The sequence below is a fragment of the Cornus florida genome, unplaced genomic scaffold, assembly GCF_030987335.1.
Source record: "Cornus florida cultivar Cherokee Brave unplaced genomic scaffold, ASM3098733v1 CherokeeBrave_3.0.0_Hap2_Chr11, whole genome shotgun sequence".
NCBI classification, from domain to species: Eukaryota; Viridiplantae; Streptophyta; class Magnoliopsida; order Cornales; family Cornaceae; genus Cornus; species Cornus florida.
In genome coordinates this window covers 97,691,931-97,713,160 of record NW_026775581.1, presented here as the reverse complement: position 1 = coordinate 97,713,160, position 21,230 = coordinate 97,691,931, and the positions used below count along the sequence as shown (strand labels likewise).

The window sequence follows — 21,230 nt, the reverse complement described above, 5'->3', positions numbered from 1 at the left end:
AAAAATGAAGGGGATAACAAGTATAATATATACACGCCATATAGTCATTGTCAATTGTCATTATTCATTTCATTAAAAAGATAACGCCATTTCCAACAACTGGATGACGTTTTTAAAACATATTTTTTGTCAATATAATATAGAAAGTTAATTCTCTTATAATAAAAATAAAATAGAGGTCTGATATAGTAATGCACCTATATATCTCATCTCATGTGATACTAATGTGGCAGTTTTAACTTTTATTACACCAAGCTCTTCTTTAATGGGCTTTAGTCGGTGCTCATTTTAATTTTACTGTGTTTGGATGGAGGGAGTTGGAGGGAAATTTAATCAAAAAGGAAAAAAAAAAAAAGAGATAGAATTTATGGAATGTGAACCGTGATATAAAAGAATCCACAAGAATAAAGAGTCGAATTCATATGAATGGAGAGTGAAATGTTTTTACGGAGCAATTAATACGAATGGAGAGTTGAATGTTTTTTATTACTAATGGGTCAGTGGCCTAGCGCCGTGTTAGTCTCTTACTCAAATGAAGGTCAGGGGTTCAAATTTCAATAGAGATATGTGTGTGTGAGTACCAATTAAGAAAAAAAATATATATATATTCTCTATTTTATATTTATTTTTAAAAAATTATAGGGAAAAAAGAGAATTAGAAAAGACAAACGAGAATAATAGAATGAAAGAGGGAGTGTGTACTCTTTACTTCTTTTTCTAAAGTGAGAGGATTTGAAAGGAAGGTATGGAAGATTAAATATTAATAATTACAAAAGAAGGGAACGTACCATATATGAACCATAAGTACAAAAGAATCCACACGAATGAGAAGCTGAATACTTCTAGAGAGAAATCAATACGAATGGAGAGTCGAATGCTCTCTATTCACATGATACAGTGGAGTGAATTCCACAAGAATGGACAACTTGGCTCTCCATTCATCTCATTTTATATTTATTTTTTAAAAGTTATAGGACAAGAATTAGAAAGGACAAATGAGAATAATATAGTCAAAAAGGGAGTGTATAAACAGCTTAAATTGTGTTTGGGTTTTTACTTCTTTTTCTAAAGTGAGAGGATTTGAAAGGAAGGAATAGAAGATTAAAGATTAATAATTCCTGGCTAACAAAATCAGACCTAAACAAAATAAGTAAAATCAAATAAACAGTACATAGCATGCACCATTTATCATCAATAATTAGGAATGAAAAGATAAGAACTATATAAACAAGAGTATTTAGATAAACATTTTCGTGATCAGCAACTGAAAAATAAGAAAACAACAATTATAAATTAAAATATATAGCTAAAACAATTGAAGTGAAGAATAATGGTTTCATTTTTGTGGGTCAAGAGAAATAACATATATTTTGTAAGCATATTTATGACTCAGTCGATTCTAACAGTTTTACTATTTCTAAAATTAAGAAAAGGTGATTGAATTTAAATAAGACCTTAATTCAAATCAAATTAATGATTTTAAACAGATCGTTATATATTTTAATTTAATTAATTTGTAATACCTCCCATAGTTTTCTAAATTAGAAAAAAAAAAAAAAAAAAAAAAAAAAAAAAAAAAAAAAAAAAATCCAAAAATTTTACTTGGTGAAGTTTCATTCACAAATTTATGATCGAGGGAGGAAAATTTGAACTAATTTTTATTTCAATCCAAACACAATGGGCGTGATCTAAACATGAGTTTTTATCTTTCCCTCTACCCATTTGTCTGTAAGATGAGTCACGTGGAATGAACAGAATTGTCATCAATGGGCCCACTCATGTTGTTCAGAATCAGACGTCTCAGACACAACGAAGCACATAATTCAATGTTGTTGTGTCATATACGCTATATGATTCACCATAGCACGTGCGATCACTCTCTCTCTCTCCCCCTATTTCAGACATCTCTCTCTCTAAAACCTCTCGACTTTTGTATCACTCTGATACAATCTACTCTCTTTCTCTCTCTCTCACTAGAAATTAGCTGAAAGCAAGCAGGGCATCTTGAACTCGGTCAGATCTTGAACCTCACAGCTTCAAAAGCTTCATTGTGGAATAGACCTCACTTTCTCTCACCGTCGGCATCGAAGATCACTTTCTCTTGCTTAATCCGAACAGTTCCTCACATCGATCTTTCAACAATTAAAGTAAGTTTAGGGCTTCATAATTACTATTTCTTCAATTAAATCGAATCAGCTTCTAAGTTATGTTTACTTTAGTTTGTAGAGTATGTAGCATTGATCTTCATGCTTTGAATGCTGAATTATTGACAAGCACAGTCTTAGTCTGCATATATTGAACTTCACTTTAATTGCTGAGAAAACAGAGGATCAGCTTAGAAAATAGACAAGAAAATTTCAATATCAGCAGAAAAATGTAGATTTCATTTTTTTTTTCTTTTCCCAGCGACCTATCATATGGTTATATCATTCATTTAATCTTTGTTTTTTACTCAGGAAATTAATAAATGATGTTGCTTTATCTGTTCATGTAGGATCAGAACTTGGGATTGAACTTTGAAATTATGTGTTTGTCAAACATTTTGGTGTATATGGGACCGGTTTCACGAATACTAGCAAGTAGATAATGTATAGACAATGACAAATAAGGGATTTTGGTAATGTACTGTAGTTGAAGTGACTAATAATGGAGGAAGGCAACAGAGGGGATTTGCAAGGGAATGTGGTGAATCAGTCGTGGTTAAGGTCAAGTGGCAGCTTCAAGTCCACTTTGTCGGGAAAATCATCTCCTAGAAATTCTCCGACATTTCGAAGATTGCACCCTATTAGAACTCCACGAAGAGAGGGCAGAAGTAGTGGGGGCAGTGCTCAGTGGTTTAGGAGTAATCGGTTGGTATTATGGTTGCTTTTAATCACTCTTTGGACTTATGCTGGATTTTATTTTCAGTCGAAGTGGGCTCATGGGGAGAAAAAGGAAGGTCTATTTGGTCTTGGAGCTAAACCAAGTGATGGAAAGTCTGACTCTGAACAGAATAACCGACGAGAATTGATCTCAAAAGATGATTCCTTGACTGTTAAAAATGGAACTACTGGAAATTTTTCCAATTTGACGGACATAAATGTGGTTTTGGCAGAAAAGGAGAATGGTGCTACATCTCGTGGGAGCGCATCTTCAAAGAAGAAAAGCAAGAGATCAAAACGTAGTCCGCGTAAGAAGACACGTCCTAAGCAAAAAGCAGTAGGGGAGGTTGAAAGCAGTGACACTGAGGTACAGGAAGAGGAAATTCCTAAGAAAAACACGTCTTATGGGCTACTTGTTGGTCCATTCGGTTCAACGGAGGATAGAATTTTGGAATGGAGTCCTGAGAAGCGATCAGGAACCTGTTACAGGAAGGGGCAGTTTTCGCGTCTCGTTTGGTCAAGAAAATTCGTTTTGATATTCCATGAGCTTTCAATGACTGGGGCGCCACTGTCAATGATGGAGTTGGCTACAGAACTTATGAGCTGTGGGGCCACAGTTTCTGCTGTAGTTCTCAGTAAGAGAGGTGGGTTGATGCCAGAGCTTGCTAGGAGAAAGATCAATGTTCTTGAGGACAGAGCAGACCTCAGCTTCAAAACGGCCGTGAAAGCCGATCTTATCATTGCAGGATCAGCAGTCTGTGCATCATGGATTGGTGAGCATCTCACAACAATTCTGTAAAAGTGTTCATGATAGTTGAGCACCATTAGTTGTGCTAACATAAAAATTTAAGTGTTTTGCGATTAATAGCTTATGTTGCTCAAGTAAAATGCTTGAATTTGAATTACCAATAGAGTTTCTTTTCATGTGTTCCACTCAGTGATGGGATTTTTTTTTTTTTTTTTTTCTCTTTATAAATGTTATTTAAGGATTAATCTGATAGGAAGCTCTCTGTAGTGTAATTGATTGATCTTGCGTGTGAAAATTTGCTATAGGCCCCACTCTTACACTGTATATATAGTGTGTGATTTAGTGGGAAACTATGTGCCCTTGTTTGGTATTATCATGTGACTAGAAAAGTTTGCCTGAGCTTGTAATCAGCTTGAAACAAAGCCAAATAAAATGCCTTGAATCTGCCTTTTGTTCATCAAAGTTTGGGATGTGCATTCAGGCCTTAAGATTCCGTAGTGTCAAAGTGGTAAATGTGATACAACTTGCCACAAAGATAGAAGGGTTCTAGAAATCTGAAGCTCAATAATCACTTTATTTTTTGCTTCACTTATTATCTGTTTTTATTCTTACCGTTTTATTTATTCATTAATACAATCTCTTATCCTTACTACATAACATGGGTTCTTGTAGGAATAGTTACAGCTTCCTATGACACATACCACGGAGACAATTAATCCTTTGTCTTGTAATCAAAATCGTAAAGGACGCCTGCTCCTTTTTTGTCAAAAACAAAATGGTTTGGGATCACATTGATTTATTGAAGAAAGGGATATAGCTTCTTTCGCATGTATCCATTTGTATAACTTTACACTAAATTATCATTCTTTTGGTTTCAGAACAATATTTTAAACATGCTAGAGCTGGTTCAAGCCAAATTGCTTGGTGGATCATGGAGAACAGACGGGAGTACTTTGATCGGTCAAAGCTTTTTCTCAACCGGGTGAAAAAGCTGATTTTTCTTTCTGAATCACAGTCTAAACAATGGCTAGCCTGGTGTGAAGAAGAAAACATTAAGTTATATTTTAAGCCTGCACTTGTCCCACTTTCTGTCAATGATGAACTGGCTTTTGTAGCAGGCATTAATTGTTCACTAAATACTCCCTCATTCAGCACTGAGAAGATGCTCGAGAAAAGGCAGTTATTGCGAAGTTCAGTTAGAAAAGAGATGGGTTTGAAAGAAAATGATGTGCTCGTGATGTCTCTAAGTAGCATAAATCCTGGAAAGGGGCAGCTCTTGCTTCTTGAATCCGCACTTACGATGGTTGAACCAGAATCTTCTCTATACAATTCTGGAATCAAAGTTTCAGTGGAAGGAGGCCAAAGCCAATCTAATTTGACTGGAGGTCATCATTCAAGGGCTTTGCTTCAAAATGTGAATCAACTTGGTGAAGCTTCTGATGGATTACACCCATCTAAAGAATCTTCTATTAATTTAGTTCGATCTAAGGAGGGAAATTTGTGGTTAGCTGATCTCTTGACCTCCATCGATGACCCTAGTGCTCTGCTGCCTGACAGCAGTGTCAATGTAAGAAAACTGTTATCTGAGAGTGAAGGAATGCAGGAACAGAATCTCAAGGTTCTTATCGGTTCAGTTGGATCTAAGAGCAACAAGGTACCGTATGTCAAATCAATGCTCAGATTTCTATCTCAGCATTCAAACTTGTCAAAGTCGGTGCTCTGGACTCCAGCAACTACACGTGTTGCTGCACTTTACTCTGCAGCAGATGTATATGTCATAAATGCCCAGGTAAGGAGTCTTTGTAGTTAAATTTCATTTTACTGTTTCAGATTGCCATACATTTATGTTGAAAGCTTTCTGGTTCTACTTGTTCACGTTATTTGGATTTATTCATTGGGTTAACTCCACATAATTCAGGTTTTAGTAATTTAAAAAAATCTTGACGATTACACAAATAACTGCTGGTTAAGAGTATGTTTCTTGAGTCTTCCTTCTTATGTGATCAGGCTGATCAGCTATTTTCTTCCTTGCATTGTTCAAGTGAATTATACTAGAATAACAGAGTTGTTCTTATTTGGTTACTTTTGAGGTATAATTCATTTATCCAATGTTTTCTTTTCTTTCAGCATAAATTAAAAATAACGTTTGGAGTCTCTTTAGACGTCCTCCATATATCAAAGCATGAATGAATATTTTTCACAGTATCTGGTTTTTCAATATAATCTCTCAAACAAGTGATGGTAGTTATTTTCAACATTTACTGATGAAATGAATCTCACACCAAGAAACACCCTTGTGGTTATTCCATATGCTTAATTATTATTGCCACCATTCTATGTTTATTCATTTAAGCCGATGCATTAGGGGAAAAGTAAGCTTGGTCCGCGTGACGCATAAACAAACCCCACAAGCCCTCCACAAAAAAAAAGTGTTGTGTTTACATTATCGTATTTTTAATATGCACGATGTTGTTCAGAGCCAAATGAGACCAGGGGGAAGAATGTAGAGTTAAACTCGTGATTTTGAGAAAACTCTCTTGTAGAATTGCAATTCCATAAGCACCGCTCAACGCTATGGTTCTTGTAATAACATCTCTTTTCGCAATGATGATATCAGCCTCAATTCTCCAACTGTCCTTATTGACAGAAAACAACAGCGAGAAAATTACCGGCTCCTACTCAGACTGCTACCTCATGGACCTAACCAAATAAAAGGCCTACACACCAACACTCTATTTAGAACTACGGTCATAATTTATTCCTAACAGTGTAATGGGTTTAATATCACAAACAACAAACGAACTCAAAGTACAGCACTGATTTTCAACAGTCCCTCCGACTGTTAACATTGCAATGGTTAGTTACCTATTCGATTGCAACTCAAAGTGTGTTTGAACAAGTAGGAGGGAAAGGAAAGGGATGAATAACATAGGAGAAAATGGAAGAAAGGGAAAAATGATATTATTTCTTCTCTTATGTGGATAATAACAAATTAATAAAGCAAAGAATAATGGTAACATCTGTTACACTCACTTGGTTACTTGGTTGCGTGGGTCAGATGTCCTCAAACCCAAGACCTTGGGGACTGATAAATATAAGTATTTTTAATTATCTTCTTTTATTTTCTGGGATAAAATAGTGTATATAATATTCATGTGCACTTCACTCGATTTGGGGATGTAATGAAATAAATATAGTAATAGAATTTTTATGAATGAATATGCTTATTAGGTGCATGTCCAACCAAACTTGTTGGGACTCATATCTGCACCCACACCTAGATTTGTGTTTAACTTGGGTGCTTCGTGCATTTAAAAGAGTTCATTTAACATGTATAATAACCCTTCATGTTGTTTGGGAACAATATAGAAAAGAAAGAAAATTAATGTTTTATTATGCAAGTAGAATAGCTAAAATATAAACTCAATTTTTTAAGGATAGAAAATGCATTTTTGGGTACACTTTCCCTCAATATCCTCGTTTTGGGAAAAAAGAGCCTTTGAGGGGTTAATGATCCCTCTTTTCCCCACTTATCAAAAATATATATATATATATATATATATATATAGAGAGAGAGAGAGAGAGAGAATCCCTCTTTTCCCCATCTCTCTCTCTCTCTCTCTCTCTCTCCCTTCTAGCTCCCTCAATCCAAACAAGTGTTGGTTAATACATGCTAGCCAGACCCTCTTCGTGTGTAAAATTCCTGTGATGCCTTTAATACTACCCTTGAAGAGTGACTGTAATCCACATGAATGCTGTTTGTTCTGTATCTTCACTAGCATTATTAATTGTATTAATGCTAATTCTCAGAGTTTCAAGCTAATGGCTTGATTGAGAAGTGATTACAAAATAATTTTTCAAAAATAAGGACATTGATACCGGTTACCTGGTTCCACTTGCCAAGTAGGATTAGTTGCTCTTATCAACTTTGCACAATCAAACACTTGTCCAAAATGAGACTGGAGTAGGCTAATCATTTTTCTCAAATATGGGTTCAATTTGTGTATGCTCTTGGACACTTGACAGATATGGAATTATTCCATTTTCTTTTCACACAGAATTCGAATAGAAATTCATTCAACAGATGAATCATCCAGTAAATCGAAGTCATCACAAATGAGACTGATATGATGAAAATAATGATGAAGTCCCATAATGATTGTGTGAACACACACGATTAGTAGAGTCAATTTAAATTATATATATTTTATGCAGTTGTTGTAAATATTGTGTATAATACAATTGAATATTTCATTTCTGTTGAAGCATCCAAATGCAGCCAGGTTAAAGTTATGAATGGGGTTTGTATATATTATGTGTGTATCTCTGTGTATCTGTTGGGGGGAAAATTTTGAACAGAAAAGTACCAGTGTCAGAATGTATTGACATTCTCATTAAAATTTATATTAATTTCTTTATTCATGCTTACCCGTCCATACCAAGGTTTTTTTATATTTATGTAGAAACTTCCACTGATTAGTAGACAATGCACAGGGACTTGGAGAAACATTTGGGAGAGTGACAATTGAAGCAATGGCATTTGGTCTTCCGGTATAACAACCAACTTAATTCTTCATAGTTTTTTAAATCATTATTTCCATCCTGTTTAGATGATGCTGACAGTTGTTATTCTCTTACAATTAAATGCAGTCACACAGCATATGATCATATAAATATTGTTGTGCTAAAATAAACGTAATCTTCTGCTAAACCTCTTTTTGTGGCAAATTACTTGTGTTTATTTGACCAGGGAAAAAATGGAAGAAACAATAATAATAACCCTTGCATTTCCTTGTAACTAACTTGTAAGCATTGAAGTCCTTCCATTTCCTTAAACTTCCCTAGAGTATCAAATGAGAAAAAAGCATTCTACTTTTCATTCATCATGGGATAGTAATATTCAATTGCAGTAACTTGTCTCAGGATCCGCCTTACTTCCCTGAATATATAGCTTGCTTAAGTTGATATCCAGCTTATCTCTGGAGCCGTAAATCTATTTCTATTGATAAACTATTTAGTGCTACTTCAGGAACTCAATACTATAGAAGTTTCATGAGTAATCTCATTTGCTTATGTATCTAGTAATTGCTTTGAAGCACATGGACCGAATAACAAAAGGCTGTTCTGTTAGCTGTAGACAGATTCTTCAAAAGAACTAGATAGAAATTTCTACAGGAAGAAATAATTGCCCTTAGTGGTTCGATTGAAAGCAAAAAAAAAAAAAAAACAATACTATAGGAAAGATTGAAGGGGGAAAAACATGGATAAACAGGTGTACCTATATTAAGATATTTTATCTTCAATGTTAAAGTAAATTAGAATGACCTCTAGTTACCTGAGCAAATTACGTTAGTGAAGGTCCCACTAGATCAGGAAATCATCAACGATCATTCTGATCCCAAAGGTTGCTGGAATCATGAGGAAAGTCAACTTTTTTTTTTTTTTTTGATAAGTAAGACAATTGTATAGAAGCACTCAAAAGGGGAGCGAAGCCCAAAAGAACTACACTAGGCCAAAAAGGGCCTCTAAACTTTCGAAGAGTCCAAAAAATCAACAACTTCTCTAAAGTTGTATAATTTTGCCCGCTTGACTAGATATAAATTAATCCTTAGCTTCACCCACTTATCTTAACAAATGAGAAGTATTTTTATTCTTCTCCACAACCTGTTGGAAGAGAATAAAGTTCAATATCTCTTACCAAATTGCATTGGCTTCTGGAAAATGGAAGACAAAACATTGAGAATTTCATTGTTATGGAGTTTAAGAATTGAACTTTTTCATGATTGACAGCTGTCTTCCTTTTATGCTGAGCCAAGTACCCTCCTGCCAATGAAAGCATTGATAGGAATGAGTTGTGTTGTGGTTGGAGCTTATCTCTTTGTTTAGTTCCAATGTCACTTCATTCACATAGAGGTCTAACTGACATTTTTCTTACTGTATATAATTATTTGTTTTGCACATGTGGATACCGTTCTGTCTGCCAACTATATTGCTCCAGGGTTGTCTTGATTTAGAATCATGTTGGATGATGCATCTTATAGAGCGATGAGCAGGAAGCGTAGTTAGTATACACATTGCTGCAAACATAATTATATTATCAATACATAGCTGATTGCAGGGCAAAGCTATTACTTTTCTGCAATGGGGTCGTTCAACAAGTACCTGATGTATTAGTTTTAAATTTACACTATCTAAAAAAATTAACTTTCCTTGTCTATGTGATGCTTTCATAGCATCAAATTTTAAACTGATAAGTAGATATAATAAACATAGATAAATTAATGATTCTTTTTTTTCTTTCATGAAAATTAGTTCTCACTTCTCATATATTGCAATGTTTAAAAATATATATTGCGAGGTTTTTCACCATTAATTATTCACGAGTTCTGTCGTGTACCATCATCACACTGCTTGGGTCATTGGATAGAGATACATAGTAGATAACTGGATTAAAGAAGAGCTAGATCTTACTTAGAAAGGCAGATAAACTGCAAATGCACAGAAAAAAGGAGATTTTACTTGCCACGATAAAAATGTGTGTGTGTGTATTTACAATATTCTCGAGGGTTCAAATGTAGAGAACCCCCACCATTTTCTTGAATAGTTTAGCCGCTCTTTTTTTCTTCAAATTTCAGTAGGTTCAGTTGACCCCACTGGAACCCCATGTGATTCTACTGCCCTTAGCCGAAAGTCATAGGCTTCTTTGTGGCGGGGTGATATTTGTCTTAGCCCTTCAATCTCTATAAGCACTGTCTTTGGATTGTACATTTGTGATGCGACTTGTGAACTTAAGGTTGTGATCCAACAGTAAAGGGTGTCACAATATATTTATAAATGGTAGAAAATTAGGGAGATCCGACTCTTCACTTTAACTTGGATCGTATATGAACTTTACGGAAAAGTTTTCAGTGCATGAAGTTTCAAACCGTATTTTGCAAAGTTATCCGGCAATGATAATGTGTTGAGGAATGTACTTTGACCGGAAGCAATCCTGCATTGCTAAAAATGTGTCAAATGTTCTTTAGGGTGTATGAGTAACTGTGCTAGTTCTTCTTCATATTGCATGAAACCTAAAGAACAAGAAGCAAGTTTCAATTAAGCTTTCTGTTTCTATATTTGTGGTGCAGGTGCTCGGGACAGATGCTGGAGGCACAAAAGAGATTGTTGAGCACAATGTAACAGGTCTTGTTCATCCTCCGGGGAATCCGGGAATTCAGGTTCTTTCTGACAATCTCCGATTTTTGCTTAAAAACCCGTCGGCGAGGCAGGAAATGGGGATGAGAGGAAGGAAAAAGGTGCAGAAGAAGCATTTAAAGCAGCAGATGTACGAGAAACTTGCACAAGCTATGTACAACTGCATGAAAATCAAGTAAAATCTACTGCTGAACATCTTGCATTCTTTTCCTGGTCTGGGTTTTGTGTACTTGCCGCAGTGTTGATTCGGATCAATCCGCCAGATTAATTTATTGATCATTAAGTTATCTTTTTCATCAGATAATAAATGTGTTTGATTAATTTAAAGCTTGGAAATTTTTGTTGTTGATCGTTTTCATTTTGTTGGGCACTTCTCTCAGACTCTGTTCTAGAACTGCTTCCAATATTATTTTCCTGTTGACTTTTTTTTTTTTTTTTTTCCCTCCATTGAAAGGAGATCCACTAATCCAGTAGGCAGGGGAACTGTTGAAAATACGTGAAAGACTCGGCAAACTCTATGCACTGGGTTGAGAAAACTAGTTCTCCCAATTTATTGGTTATATGCCTATATTGACATTTAAAAAATAATAAATTACATAAAATTCATTGTTTGATTGAATGGAAAAAGTTGTCCATGTCAAATTTACCATTTCAAAGGTTCTTGTCACTGCAATGGAAGTTAAATGGGGGAAATGAAAATTAATTTCTGTAATGAGGAATAGGAACAAAGGTTCAGAAGGCTTGATTTCTGGTAAGAAAAATCAATCTCTCTTGTTCATTTCTGTTGAAGGACTCCGAGCACCCAGAGCTACTCATTTTCCAGGAAGGAGGCCAATAATCAGTGTAGTTAACCAGTAAATTAACAGTTAACCTCTTGCCATTAAAGGGTCTACGGGGATTTAGATGCACGTCGCCTTACTTTTACTTTCATATGGAGAAGCTGTTTCCAATTTGAACTTGTGACTTTCAGGTCAAAATGGAACAACTTATCGTTACGCGAAGTCCTACCCTCCCATTCAAGAGAATGTGTATAGACTTGATCTCTTTCTTGTGTTTATGTGTTAGCCCTAACTAAAAATGACACTACCCAAAGACTACAATCTCTAGTACTGACATTGCATGTTTGTTGTTATATTTTCAAATTTTGTTGAATGCCTGCAAGGAGGACGGATCTAGAAATTAATATTTGGGCGGCAAATTTATATAGAGAGATTTTTTTTCATAATTTTAATAGGGGCAATTTCAAAATTTTATGAATATAAATGTAAAAAAATATAAATTTAGGAATGTAAAATGCAATAACAAAAAAATCAATAGGGGCTGTCAAATTCTGGGCAACTTTACAATGTGCTACATCAACTATTAGTGTTGTCAAATTCTGGGTGACTTTACAATGTGCTACATCAACTATTACAAACTTATGTCTCATAGAATCGTTCTACCTTATGCAGCATATATATATATATATATATATATACGGAGCTTGTTATTAATGTGGTAGTACTTGGAAAGTTTGATGTGCTGTTTTTTTATTGTGAGGTTTTTGGACAATACATATACATACATACATACATATATATATACATGCAAACAGGTATATTCATTGCCATTGAATTGTGATATTGTTTTAGGAATTCTTCTAGAAGGTTGATTAATGTGGGAAATAGACAGTTTCGGAGTCTTGTTAAAACGATGGATTTTTGCGTTTGCCGGTTTTCACGAAGTGCAGGATGCTGCTAATAATGTAAATATAATGAAAAGGTGAGAGAGTTCAATGAATTTCAACTTTATTATTATTTTAAATTAATTAAAAAATAGTGTAGATTGACACAAATCAATAACGGTGACGGCAATGAGGTTCTTGGATAAGCATGTGGCGACAACTACACGGTCAAATTTATTTATTCCAGAAAAAGTGGCATGAAGCCTGCCAATTAGCTGTCATCAATGATTTCATTTCATTGCTTAAGTATACATCTATACTTTAGATTTTATTTTATAAAATATTATCTAGATTTGGTTTTGTGATAAATTTTTATTTTAATATTGTCAAAAGGGAAAGATTTAAAATGTTCATTCATACTCCCTCTCAATTTAACTATTACTTAGGAGGAATAGTAATTTTTAAAGAGACATGCATTATGTACCTGAAAAATTACTAACTTGTTCTTTTAAATTTTGAATATTTGAATTTTAAATTTTAAATTCAAAAGACATATATGAAAAGATGTGAAATATATTATTTGAAAAAAGAAAGTGAATTATTATTTTGAGGCGGAAGGAGTAATTTCTAACCGTGACATGTCCAAAGACTCCGTTATGATTTTTGTCCCAGGATTTATTTTTTCTTATTTTTTATTTTTTTTAGGATTAATGAAAAGTTGCAAGACTCGAACAGAATTTTCAAACATAAAGAGAAATCCAACTAATCAAGCAACACGACAGTTGCTCCCAAAATAAGAATTGACAAATAATAGTCCTCTGCCACATTGCCACTAGAGTATTGCACTTTTTTCACCTAACAAAAACATATATATACTCACACATTCACTTATATCTCTAAGGAGTTGAAACCCACTATTTATACTGAAAAGAATATATATACAGGTATACAAAAGAGCAGGGACTTGAACCAAAACAAAATTGGAAGCATCTTTTTAAATTTAATTTTTTTAAATGTTAGAGATATTATGGACATCTACATGTGCATGTAACATGATTATACATTTTGTAAAAAAATAAAAATAAAAAAAATATTTGTTTGATATGCCCCGCTAATTAGTGAATTAGTGACACTTGTCTATTGTTGCTTTCTCAGTCGGAATTTTCAATTTTTAACTTCTTTTTTTTTTTTTTTTTTATCATTATAAGAAAAAGAATAATGTAAGTAGTTCCAAAGAAGTTTACACGGTTTAATTCTTTACTCACGTAAATTTAAATTTAAGTTTACACGACTTAGTTTCGACTCTCAAATTTTGTATCCCAATTCTAAATAATTGAAGAAAATCCTAATATATTATTTCTCGAACATGTTAATCTTATCACACCAATTTGACACATGTCAAGTATGTACATCCACTTTGATTACTAAATCTCTATAAAACAACCCGACTGAACATGGCCGGTGAATTCCTCCGATATTTCTACTTTTGTCCACGTCTGATCCTTGAGGTCCATCACATAAGCTATGTGGGGCTCACCAAAATTTGCACAACCAATCGCTAACAACTTGCCTTGCCATGTGGACACATATGCTGCATTTGACACCTCAGCAGGCAGTCCAGCGATGACTTGCCAATTGCCATCTTTAATAGCCATTACGTTACCTTCACGGCACATGATGATCCTTCCATCACCACCATCCACGCAGGTCCTCGGACACGTGGCAGCATCAAAGAAGTCTTCCTGTACCTCGCCCCACTGCCACGTGGCGATATCAAACGCTTCGGCACTACTCTCGAATCGCCCTTGCATCTCGGTACAAAATCCGCCGATGACGTGGAACTTGCCATCGTGGAATAAGCCCTTGCACTCGTCCCGCTCCCTTGCCATGTCAGGCATTGGGACCCACTTGTCCTCTACCACGGCATACGCCATCGCAGATCTCAAAGCATTTTTGTCATCGTCATGACCACCCGCAACGAACACCGTCCGATCAGAATCGGACGCACAAGCAAAAAACAACCTTCTGCCACCTGGCATATCAGCTCCACGCCGCCACTTGGCCAAGACAAAATTGTAAATAAACACCGAATTTGAAGCCTCCCAAGTTACCGGGCTACACCCACCCATCACCACCAGTTCCGAACCGACCCCAACGAGCTGACAAAACACTGGCAACCCATCAGAGAGTCCCGGCACAGGTGGTAGCTCCCACCAAATGCTGGTCTCCGGGTCACATACTGTGAGGCGGTAAACGGGCGTAGCCGAGACCTTGAGCCCTCCTCGGTGATTCCGTGTCGGATCGACCCGAGCCTGCGCCATTACGGAGATGGATCTGCTCAGGCCAACTGCCTTCCGGAGCTGTCGGAACTCCGGCATTTCAATCTCAACCTTCCACCCTCTGCAGACTGACGCGGCAATAGGAAATTGGTTAAAAGGAACCCGAATCAGACAATCGAGCGCCACATCGTTTGGAAGACCCGGAATAAGATCCATGAGAAAGTACTTCACAAATACAGTAGCAAAGTAGAAGAAGAGAGAGAATAGAAGTGTGTAATATGTTCTATGTTACATACATCTTCAATTTAATGGGATTGTCTTCTTTTTATAAGGAGGAGTTGGCCTACTGTTTTGTTACATATATGGAAAGATGTATATATATATATATATATTTCCGTGTGTATAGTGTATACGTGCATATTTATTTATATTAGAAGGTTCCGTGATCTAGAAAGTTTGATAGTGAATTAAATGGCGACCATTGGATTGGACCGGCGTCTGCATAGTTTCTTAACGTTTCTTTATTCCCAACAATGGAATTTTCTGAGTGCTCACATTGTCAAAAAAATAAAATAGTTTTATTTTTTACTACAATAATGAGTAATATTTGGTATGTTGAATAGAAAGAAGACAAGTCTTATTTTGGATGGTCTATAATTGTCATTGTTGATAGGCCCGTCATAATCCATGTGCACCGGCTGATTTTATGGTACATACGAAATTAATAAGACTCGCGGTTTCCTAACAATGATAGACTTAAGGTCGACTAAAAAAATCATATGGACTTATTCAAGTTCAATCCTAATAATCTGGTCATGTACTCCAACATTTTCTGGTCCTTGTAATGATGAATTTGATTTCATTTTAATTGGCTGTCTCAAACGTATGGCTCAAGTGAAGGAAAATGTTTCCAAAATTATTTTATGTATATATATATTGTAAAAATATATTTGACAATAATAATCAATCACGTGTTATGCTCAAAATCTTACATAATTTTTACAAACCTATTTAATATAGGGTTGATTCGTTAATAGAATGAGAAAGAGATAGGAAAAAGGAAATATGATGACGTTACTGTGTAAAAGGATTGTATAAAATACACAATAATTTTATCCATTAATGAACTGACAAAGTATATTAACATAATATTAGAGATAATAAAAAAAAAAGAAATTCACACAAAATGATTTTTATTGTTGGAGATGCTCTATTACTATAATATTTAATAATATACATGTACAAACCTAATTTATATACACATATGCTATGTATGGGAGTATAGAATCGGCAAAATGTAAAATTAAAATTAGAAGGTGACTCGGTATTCCTAAACATGGCTACAGTATTTATCATTTCATCCATATTGTCGCTTTTGTAAAAAGAGAATATTAAAATAAATCATGTTGTTTTAATTGTTTTTAACCCAAAAGGTATCAAGCCAAAGTGGATATGGAGGATTCGAATTCCCAAAAAAAATAAAGTGTGTAAATGGTGTATGTATTTGCTGGGGATGAAAAAAAAAAGAACAAGAAAAAGAAAAAGTACCAAGCCATGCATTTTACTAAATTGGTGAGTTTATGCCATGCTAATGAACTAAAAACAACAATATTTCTTAATGCTAATGAACTAAAACAATGAAAGGATTTATTTCATTTTTGTTTGGTCAATTTCAAAAGTAGTGTGCAGGGGTTAACTTCTTTTCTATGTTTCCTTAAATGACTTCAACCTGGGTGGCACAGTTGAATGAAATTCAAGAAAGTGTTGCTTTCTTTTTTTCTTCCTTTCAATATTTTATGGACAAAAAGTTGTGTGAACATATCATATCATATTGGTTATATACGCTTACTTTTTATGTTAGCATAAGTATTGGAATCTGGGAAAAAAGAGACATTCAAGAATGGTGTAAGTAGATTGAATTATCAAATAATTAGACTCCTTTACACCCTGTCATGGATTTAATATCACCATCAATCACATGTTTTAATATTTAAATTATAGAATAAAGACAGAATTAGTAATTGGGCTCAATTAAATTAAAGAATAAAGACAGGATTAGTAATCAAATAATGAATATTCACATGGTTGATTGAATTTTAAATACAAAAGGAATTGGGCTCAATTAAATTAACATAAGAATTGGGCTCAATCATTCACATGTTTTTTTTTCTCCTCCTAAACTCTATTGAAAACCCTAGGAATTGAAAGCACAACGTAATTATGAACGCCTTTGTAGTTCAACCGTTGGATTACTCCCGCTGTCTTTGAAAGCTCGATTTTGAATCCTAAAAAAAATAGTAATAATAAATAAATAAATATATAAAAGCTACATGCAACCAAAAAACAAAAAAAGAATTGAAAGCATATTAACAATTTGATTGGGATTCAATCAAGCTATATTAAATCCAATTTGCAATTATTGTTATTCAATATAATAATTTAATGAATTATTTATTCAAAATTCCATATTAAATTTGTTGTCTATACGATGTTCAATAGGATAATGATACGTTTAGTGTTCGGGAAAGAAGAAAAGTGTGTTCAACAAAATATAAGAAAAAATGATCCTTTGACTCTTTGAGTCTTTCTTAAAGTAAGAAGTTTAGAGCAAGAAGACAAAATCAAAAGAGGGAAGAATAAAATGAGATAAAAATGAGGATGAAATTGAGATAATTAAAATTTTTAACAAAGATAAACGAGAATTACCATGTTATTTATGTTAAAAAATATATGCTTCAAATGACTATTAAGATATAATTAAATTTATACTAATATGTTATGACATAATTAATAATATGTTAAAAATAATTAATTAAATATGCAACTCAATATTTAGTTAAATATGCAAATTTTTGGTGTATGGCCAACCCACAATAGTAGCCGTGGCTTACTCCAAAAAAAATCCACACGGAATGCTTTAATGTTGAAGATGTTAAAGCTAGGTATATACATGGAAAATATAGGAAGAATTCCCCCCCCCCCCCCCCCCCCCCCCCCCCCCCCCTAGGTATATACATGGAAAATATAGGAAGAATTCCCCCCCCCCCTCCCCCTCGTATAGGAAGATTGAACTATCTATTGAGGTTATTTTGGTCGACAAAAAAATTTATGTTATTGGAATTGGTCTTGAACAAAACTGGACTTAGGTCAACCAGAGAAATTATATTAACTTATTCAAGTTCAATCTTAAGAATCTGGACGCAGGGCGGCCCTAAGATTGAAAAAATTTCGAGAAACCCTAGGCGAACTTTAAATGTGAGGCCCTCTATATATAAGTTTCAAACGCGTAAATTTTTTATTTTATAAAAGTGCGAAAAAAAAAAAAAAAAAAAAAATTGATAAGTATAAAAGTGCGAAATTTTTCATTAAAGTAAATGTGACCGTCTTACATTTTGAGCTGCAAAATTATCAATTAAAGTGTTCAAATCAAACTTTCTCCAATACATTTTTTTCAATAGACAAGATAACCAATTTATTCAATCTCTCTTGTGTCATCGTCGACCACAGGTAAGATTTAATTAACTTTAACTTTGAAAAGCTTCTATGAGCAGATGCAACTATAACCGAAATAATCAATAATACTCTATATGTAATCCAAGCATTTGGAAATAACCTAGTCTTTTATAAAATCTAATACTTCAATTGCCTTTTTTGTTTTATTTGGTAAAACTTCTCTTAAGACTTGTAGCTCTAAAGATAATGCAGTCCCATCAATATCAAAAACCATGTCATGTTTTAGAATATTTTCAAGGTTATAACATGAACACTTCAAACTATCATTATTTAAAGTTCATTCTCATTCATATATTCTTCATTTACCAAATCTTCAAGTTCATTCACATTTTCTTCATTTTGATTATCTTTCCTACCTTCATTCATTAAATCTCCATGTTCATTAAGATTTTCTTCGTTCCTATGTTCTTCATTTACTAAATCCTCAACTAAACGCTCAGCTTGTGCATTGTTCCTAAAAAATTTATGAATAGTGCCATTTTGAGATTGAATCAATTCCTCTTCTCTTTTTTTTTTTCATACCCAGATTTAAATTTTCTTGTACACATAATTGTCAAAAATCTTGCAATATTAGAAATCTAAATAACAGGAAACACAATCAACATAAAACTAAACTTTAAAAAAAATGCTTTGCTGAAAAAAAATATATAAATAACCTCAATCTCTATGGCTCAATATGTAATAATATAATTTACAGAAAAACAAAAATACCTCATGAAATATCTAAATGATATGTATTCAAGTGAAGGTTTGCTGGATTGGAACTCCTATATTACAACAAATTCATTTGTCAAACAATAATTCCATAAGAACAATTGAGATATGATAAGAACTTAGCAACTAAGAAATACACAAAAATATCCCCATGTGATCGCAGCCTACAGTAGCCATTTGATCATTATCTATTACTTTGCATTATAATGTCTTTAATAAAGAAAGATGAATATATAATTAATATAAATATATAAACACTAAGACACACATAAGGATACATAGTTGTTATCTTCTTTTCATTTTTCAAATTTTTTTCTCAGCAACCAAATGCCAGGGTATGTGAAATCCATTAGCCTTGTGATTTAGTTGCAATGTACAACCTTCAATTTATCTTTTATTTGTAATTTGTTTTGGTTGGGTAATATTGATTTCTTGTTTTATTCTGATTTTGTATACATATTTTTTTGATAAACTCATTTGTTACTCTTTTGTTTTATTCTACATATTAGGGTCTCAAAATGTTGGGAACTTTTCTTACAAGATCACTTCTGTATGTTTTTTTTTTTCTTTGAAAGTTAAACAAAACTTAGTACCCTTTTAATAATATTTTGAAGTGTTAATGATTAAGGTTGCTTATGCTAATTAATTAAAATGCGCAAATATATATATATATATATATATTAGATATCAGATATGAACTATTATATAGCACCACAAGAGGAAAGGCAACAGGGTATTTATGAACTAAAAATAATGACTTGTCAATCATGAATCATCCCACTCAATTGGGAAAATACTGAAAGGAAAATAAAAAAAGTTAAAAATACCAAGTGTGAAAAAAGTTACCTTGAACGAAATGAATAACAGGGACAGGGACGGATGGAGTTCAGAAGAAAAAAAATTTATTTCCCAACCAAAATGTAAAATCTTAAAACTAAGAGCAAGGCTTTACACAGTGATCGTCAAAAGTGATCCATACTCTGATCCTCTTCGATCACTATCAATACTGCTACGATTCCTTACTACTGACTGTTCACTGTTGTACTCTTGCTGCTCTTGCAGGGGAGAGAGAGAGAGAATTGTTCAATTGTTCAAGTGATAGGCTGCATTTGCCCTAATTTTATTTTTTTTTATTATTATTTTTTTTTTTAGGGCCCTTTTTGCTGCATTTGGCTAGACTTTTTTTTTTTTTTTTTTTGTTTTTTGGTGGCCCAACATTTATGGGCCTATAAATTTTGATTTACTGTATTTGGTTATAAAAAAATAAAAATAATAAATTGTGGCTCATCATACATGGGCCTATAAATTTAGAGGCCCCTTATATTCAGAGGCCCTAGGCGACCGCTTTGGTCGCCTTGGGCCAGGGCCGGCCCTGTCTGGACGTGTACTCCAACATTTTCTGGTCCTTTTAATGATCGAATTTGATTTCATTTTAATTGTTCTCAAACGTATGGCACAAGTGAATGAAAATGTTTCCAAAATTATTTTATATATATATATTTTTTGTGTAAAAATGTATTTGTGAATAACAACCAAAAAAAAAAAAATTTGTAATAATAATAACTAAATAAATAAAAATTGCAGGCAACCAAAAAACAAAAAATAATTGAAAGCATATTAACAATCTAATTGGTATTCAATCAAGCCATATTAAATCCAATTTGCAATTATTGTTATTCAATATAATAATTTAATGAATTATTTATTCAAAATTCCATATTAAATTTGCTGTCTATAAGATGTTCAATAGGATGATGACAACGTTTAGTGTTCGGAGAAAGAAGAAAAGTGCAATCAACAAAATATAAGAAAAAATGATCCTTCGACTCTTTGATGAGTCTTTGTTAAAGTAAAAAAGTTTAGAGGAAGAAGACAAAATCAAAAGAGGGAAGAAGAAAATGAGATAAAAATGAGGATGAAATTGACATAATTAAAAGTTTTAACAAAGATAAATGAGAAACTATCATGTTATTTATTAGGAGTGTACATTATTTGGTTTGGACCGATTTGAGAGTTTTATTGAATCAACTCATTTCTAAAGGTTTCAAAAAATCTTGAACCAAATCAAATCAAACAATTTGACAACCGAACCAAACCAAATCGTGAAACACTTTCGATTCCACGGTTCCTCTTTCTTTTTTCTTTTTTTCCTGATACATAAATATTCATATTTTAAAATCTAAATACATAACAATAAACCAAGTTAACCAACACATTTAGAGCACCTAATATATTCACTTCTTCAAATTTATTAATAT

General features: G+C 33.5%; 2 protein-coding genes across 2 annotated transcripts; one reads left to right on the top strand and one right to left on the bottom strand.

Moving 5' to 3' along the window:
- Positions 1–1,894: 1,894 nt before the first annotated feature.
- Positions 1,895–11,150, top strand: LOC132281281 (uncharacterized). The gene is made up of 5 exons (XM_059782997.1): positions 1,895–2,147; positions 2,495–3,634; positions 4,488–5,398; positions 8,104–8,160; positions 10,737–11,150. Exons 2-5 carry the CDS (start codon positions 2,647–2,649, stop codon positions 10,980–10,982), a joined length of 2,202 nt encoding a protein of 733 aa, XP_059638980.1. The 5' UTR covers positions 1,895–2,147; positions 2,495–2,646; the 3' UTR covers positions 10,983–11,150.
- A 2,314-nt stretch (positions 11,151–13,464) lies between these two features.
- On the bottom strand, positions 13,465–15,049 carry LOC132285419 (F-box/kelch-repeat protein At1g80440-like). Its single transcript, XM_059787604.1, has one exon. The coding sequence runs from the start codon at positions 14,959–14,961 to the stop codon at positions 13,891–13,893; it is 1,071 nt and encodes a 356-aa protein (XP_059643587.1). The 5' UTR covers positions 14,962–15,049; the 3' UTR covers positions 13,465–13,890.
- Positions 15,050–21,230: the final 6,181 nt, after the last annotated feature.

Excerpts from the sequence above, each read along its gene's own strand:
- LOC132281281 (XM_059782997.1), top strand. The coding sequence starts at position 2,647 with ATGGAGGAAGGCAACAGAGGGGATTTGCAAGGGAATGTGGTGAATCAG. Across the intron at positions 5,399-8,103 it reads TATATGTCATAAATGCCCAG|GGACTTGGAGAAACATTTGG; the intron begins GTAAGGAGTCTT and ends GACAATGCACAG. Across the intron at positions 8,161-10,736 it reads CAATGGCATTTGGTCTTCCG|GTGCTCGGGACAGATGCTGG; the intron begins GTATAACAACCA and ends TTTGTGGTGCAG.
- LOC132285419 (XM_059787604.1), bottom strand. The coding sequence starts at position 14,961 with ATGGATCTTATTCCGGGTCTTCCAAACGATGTGGCGCTCGATTGTCTG.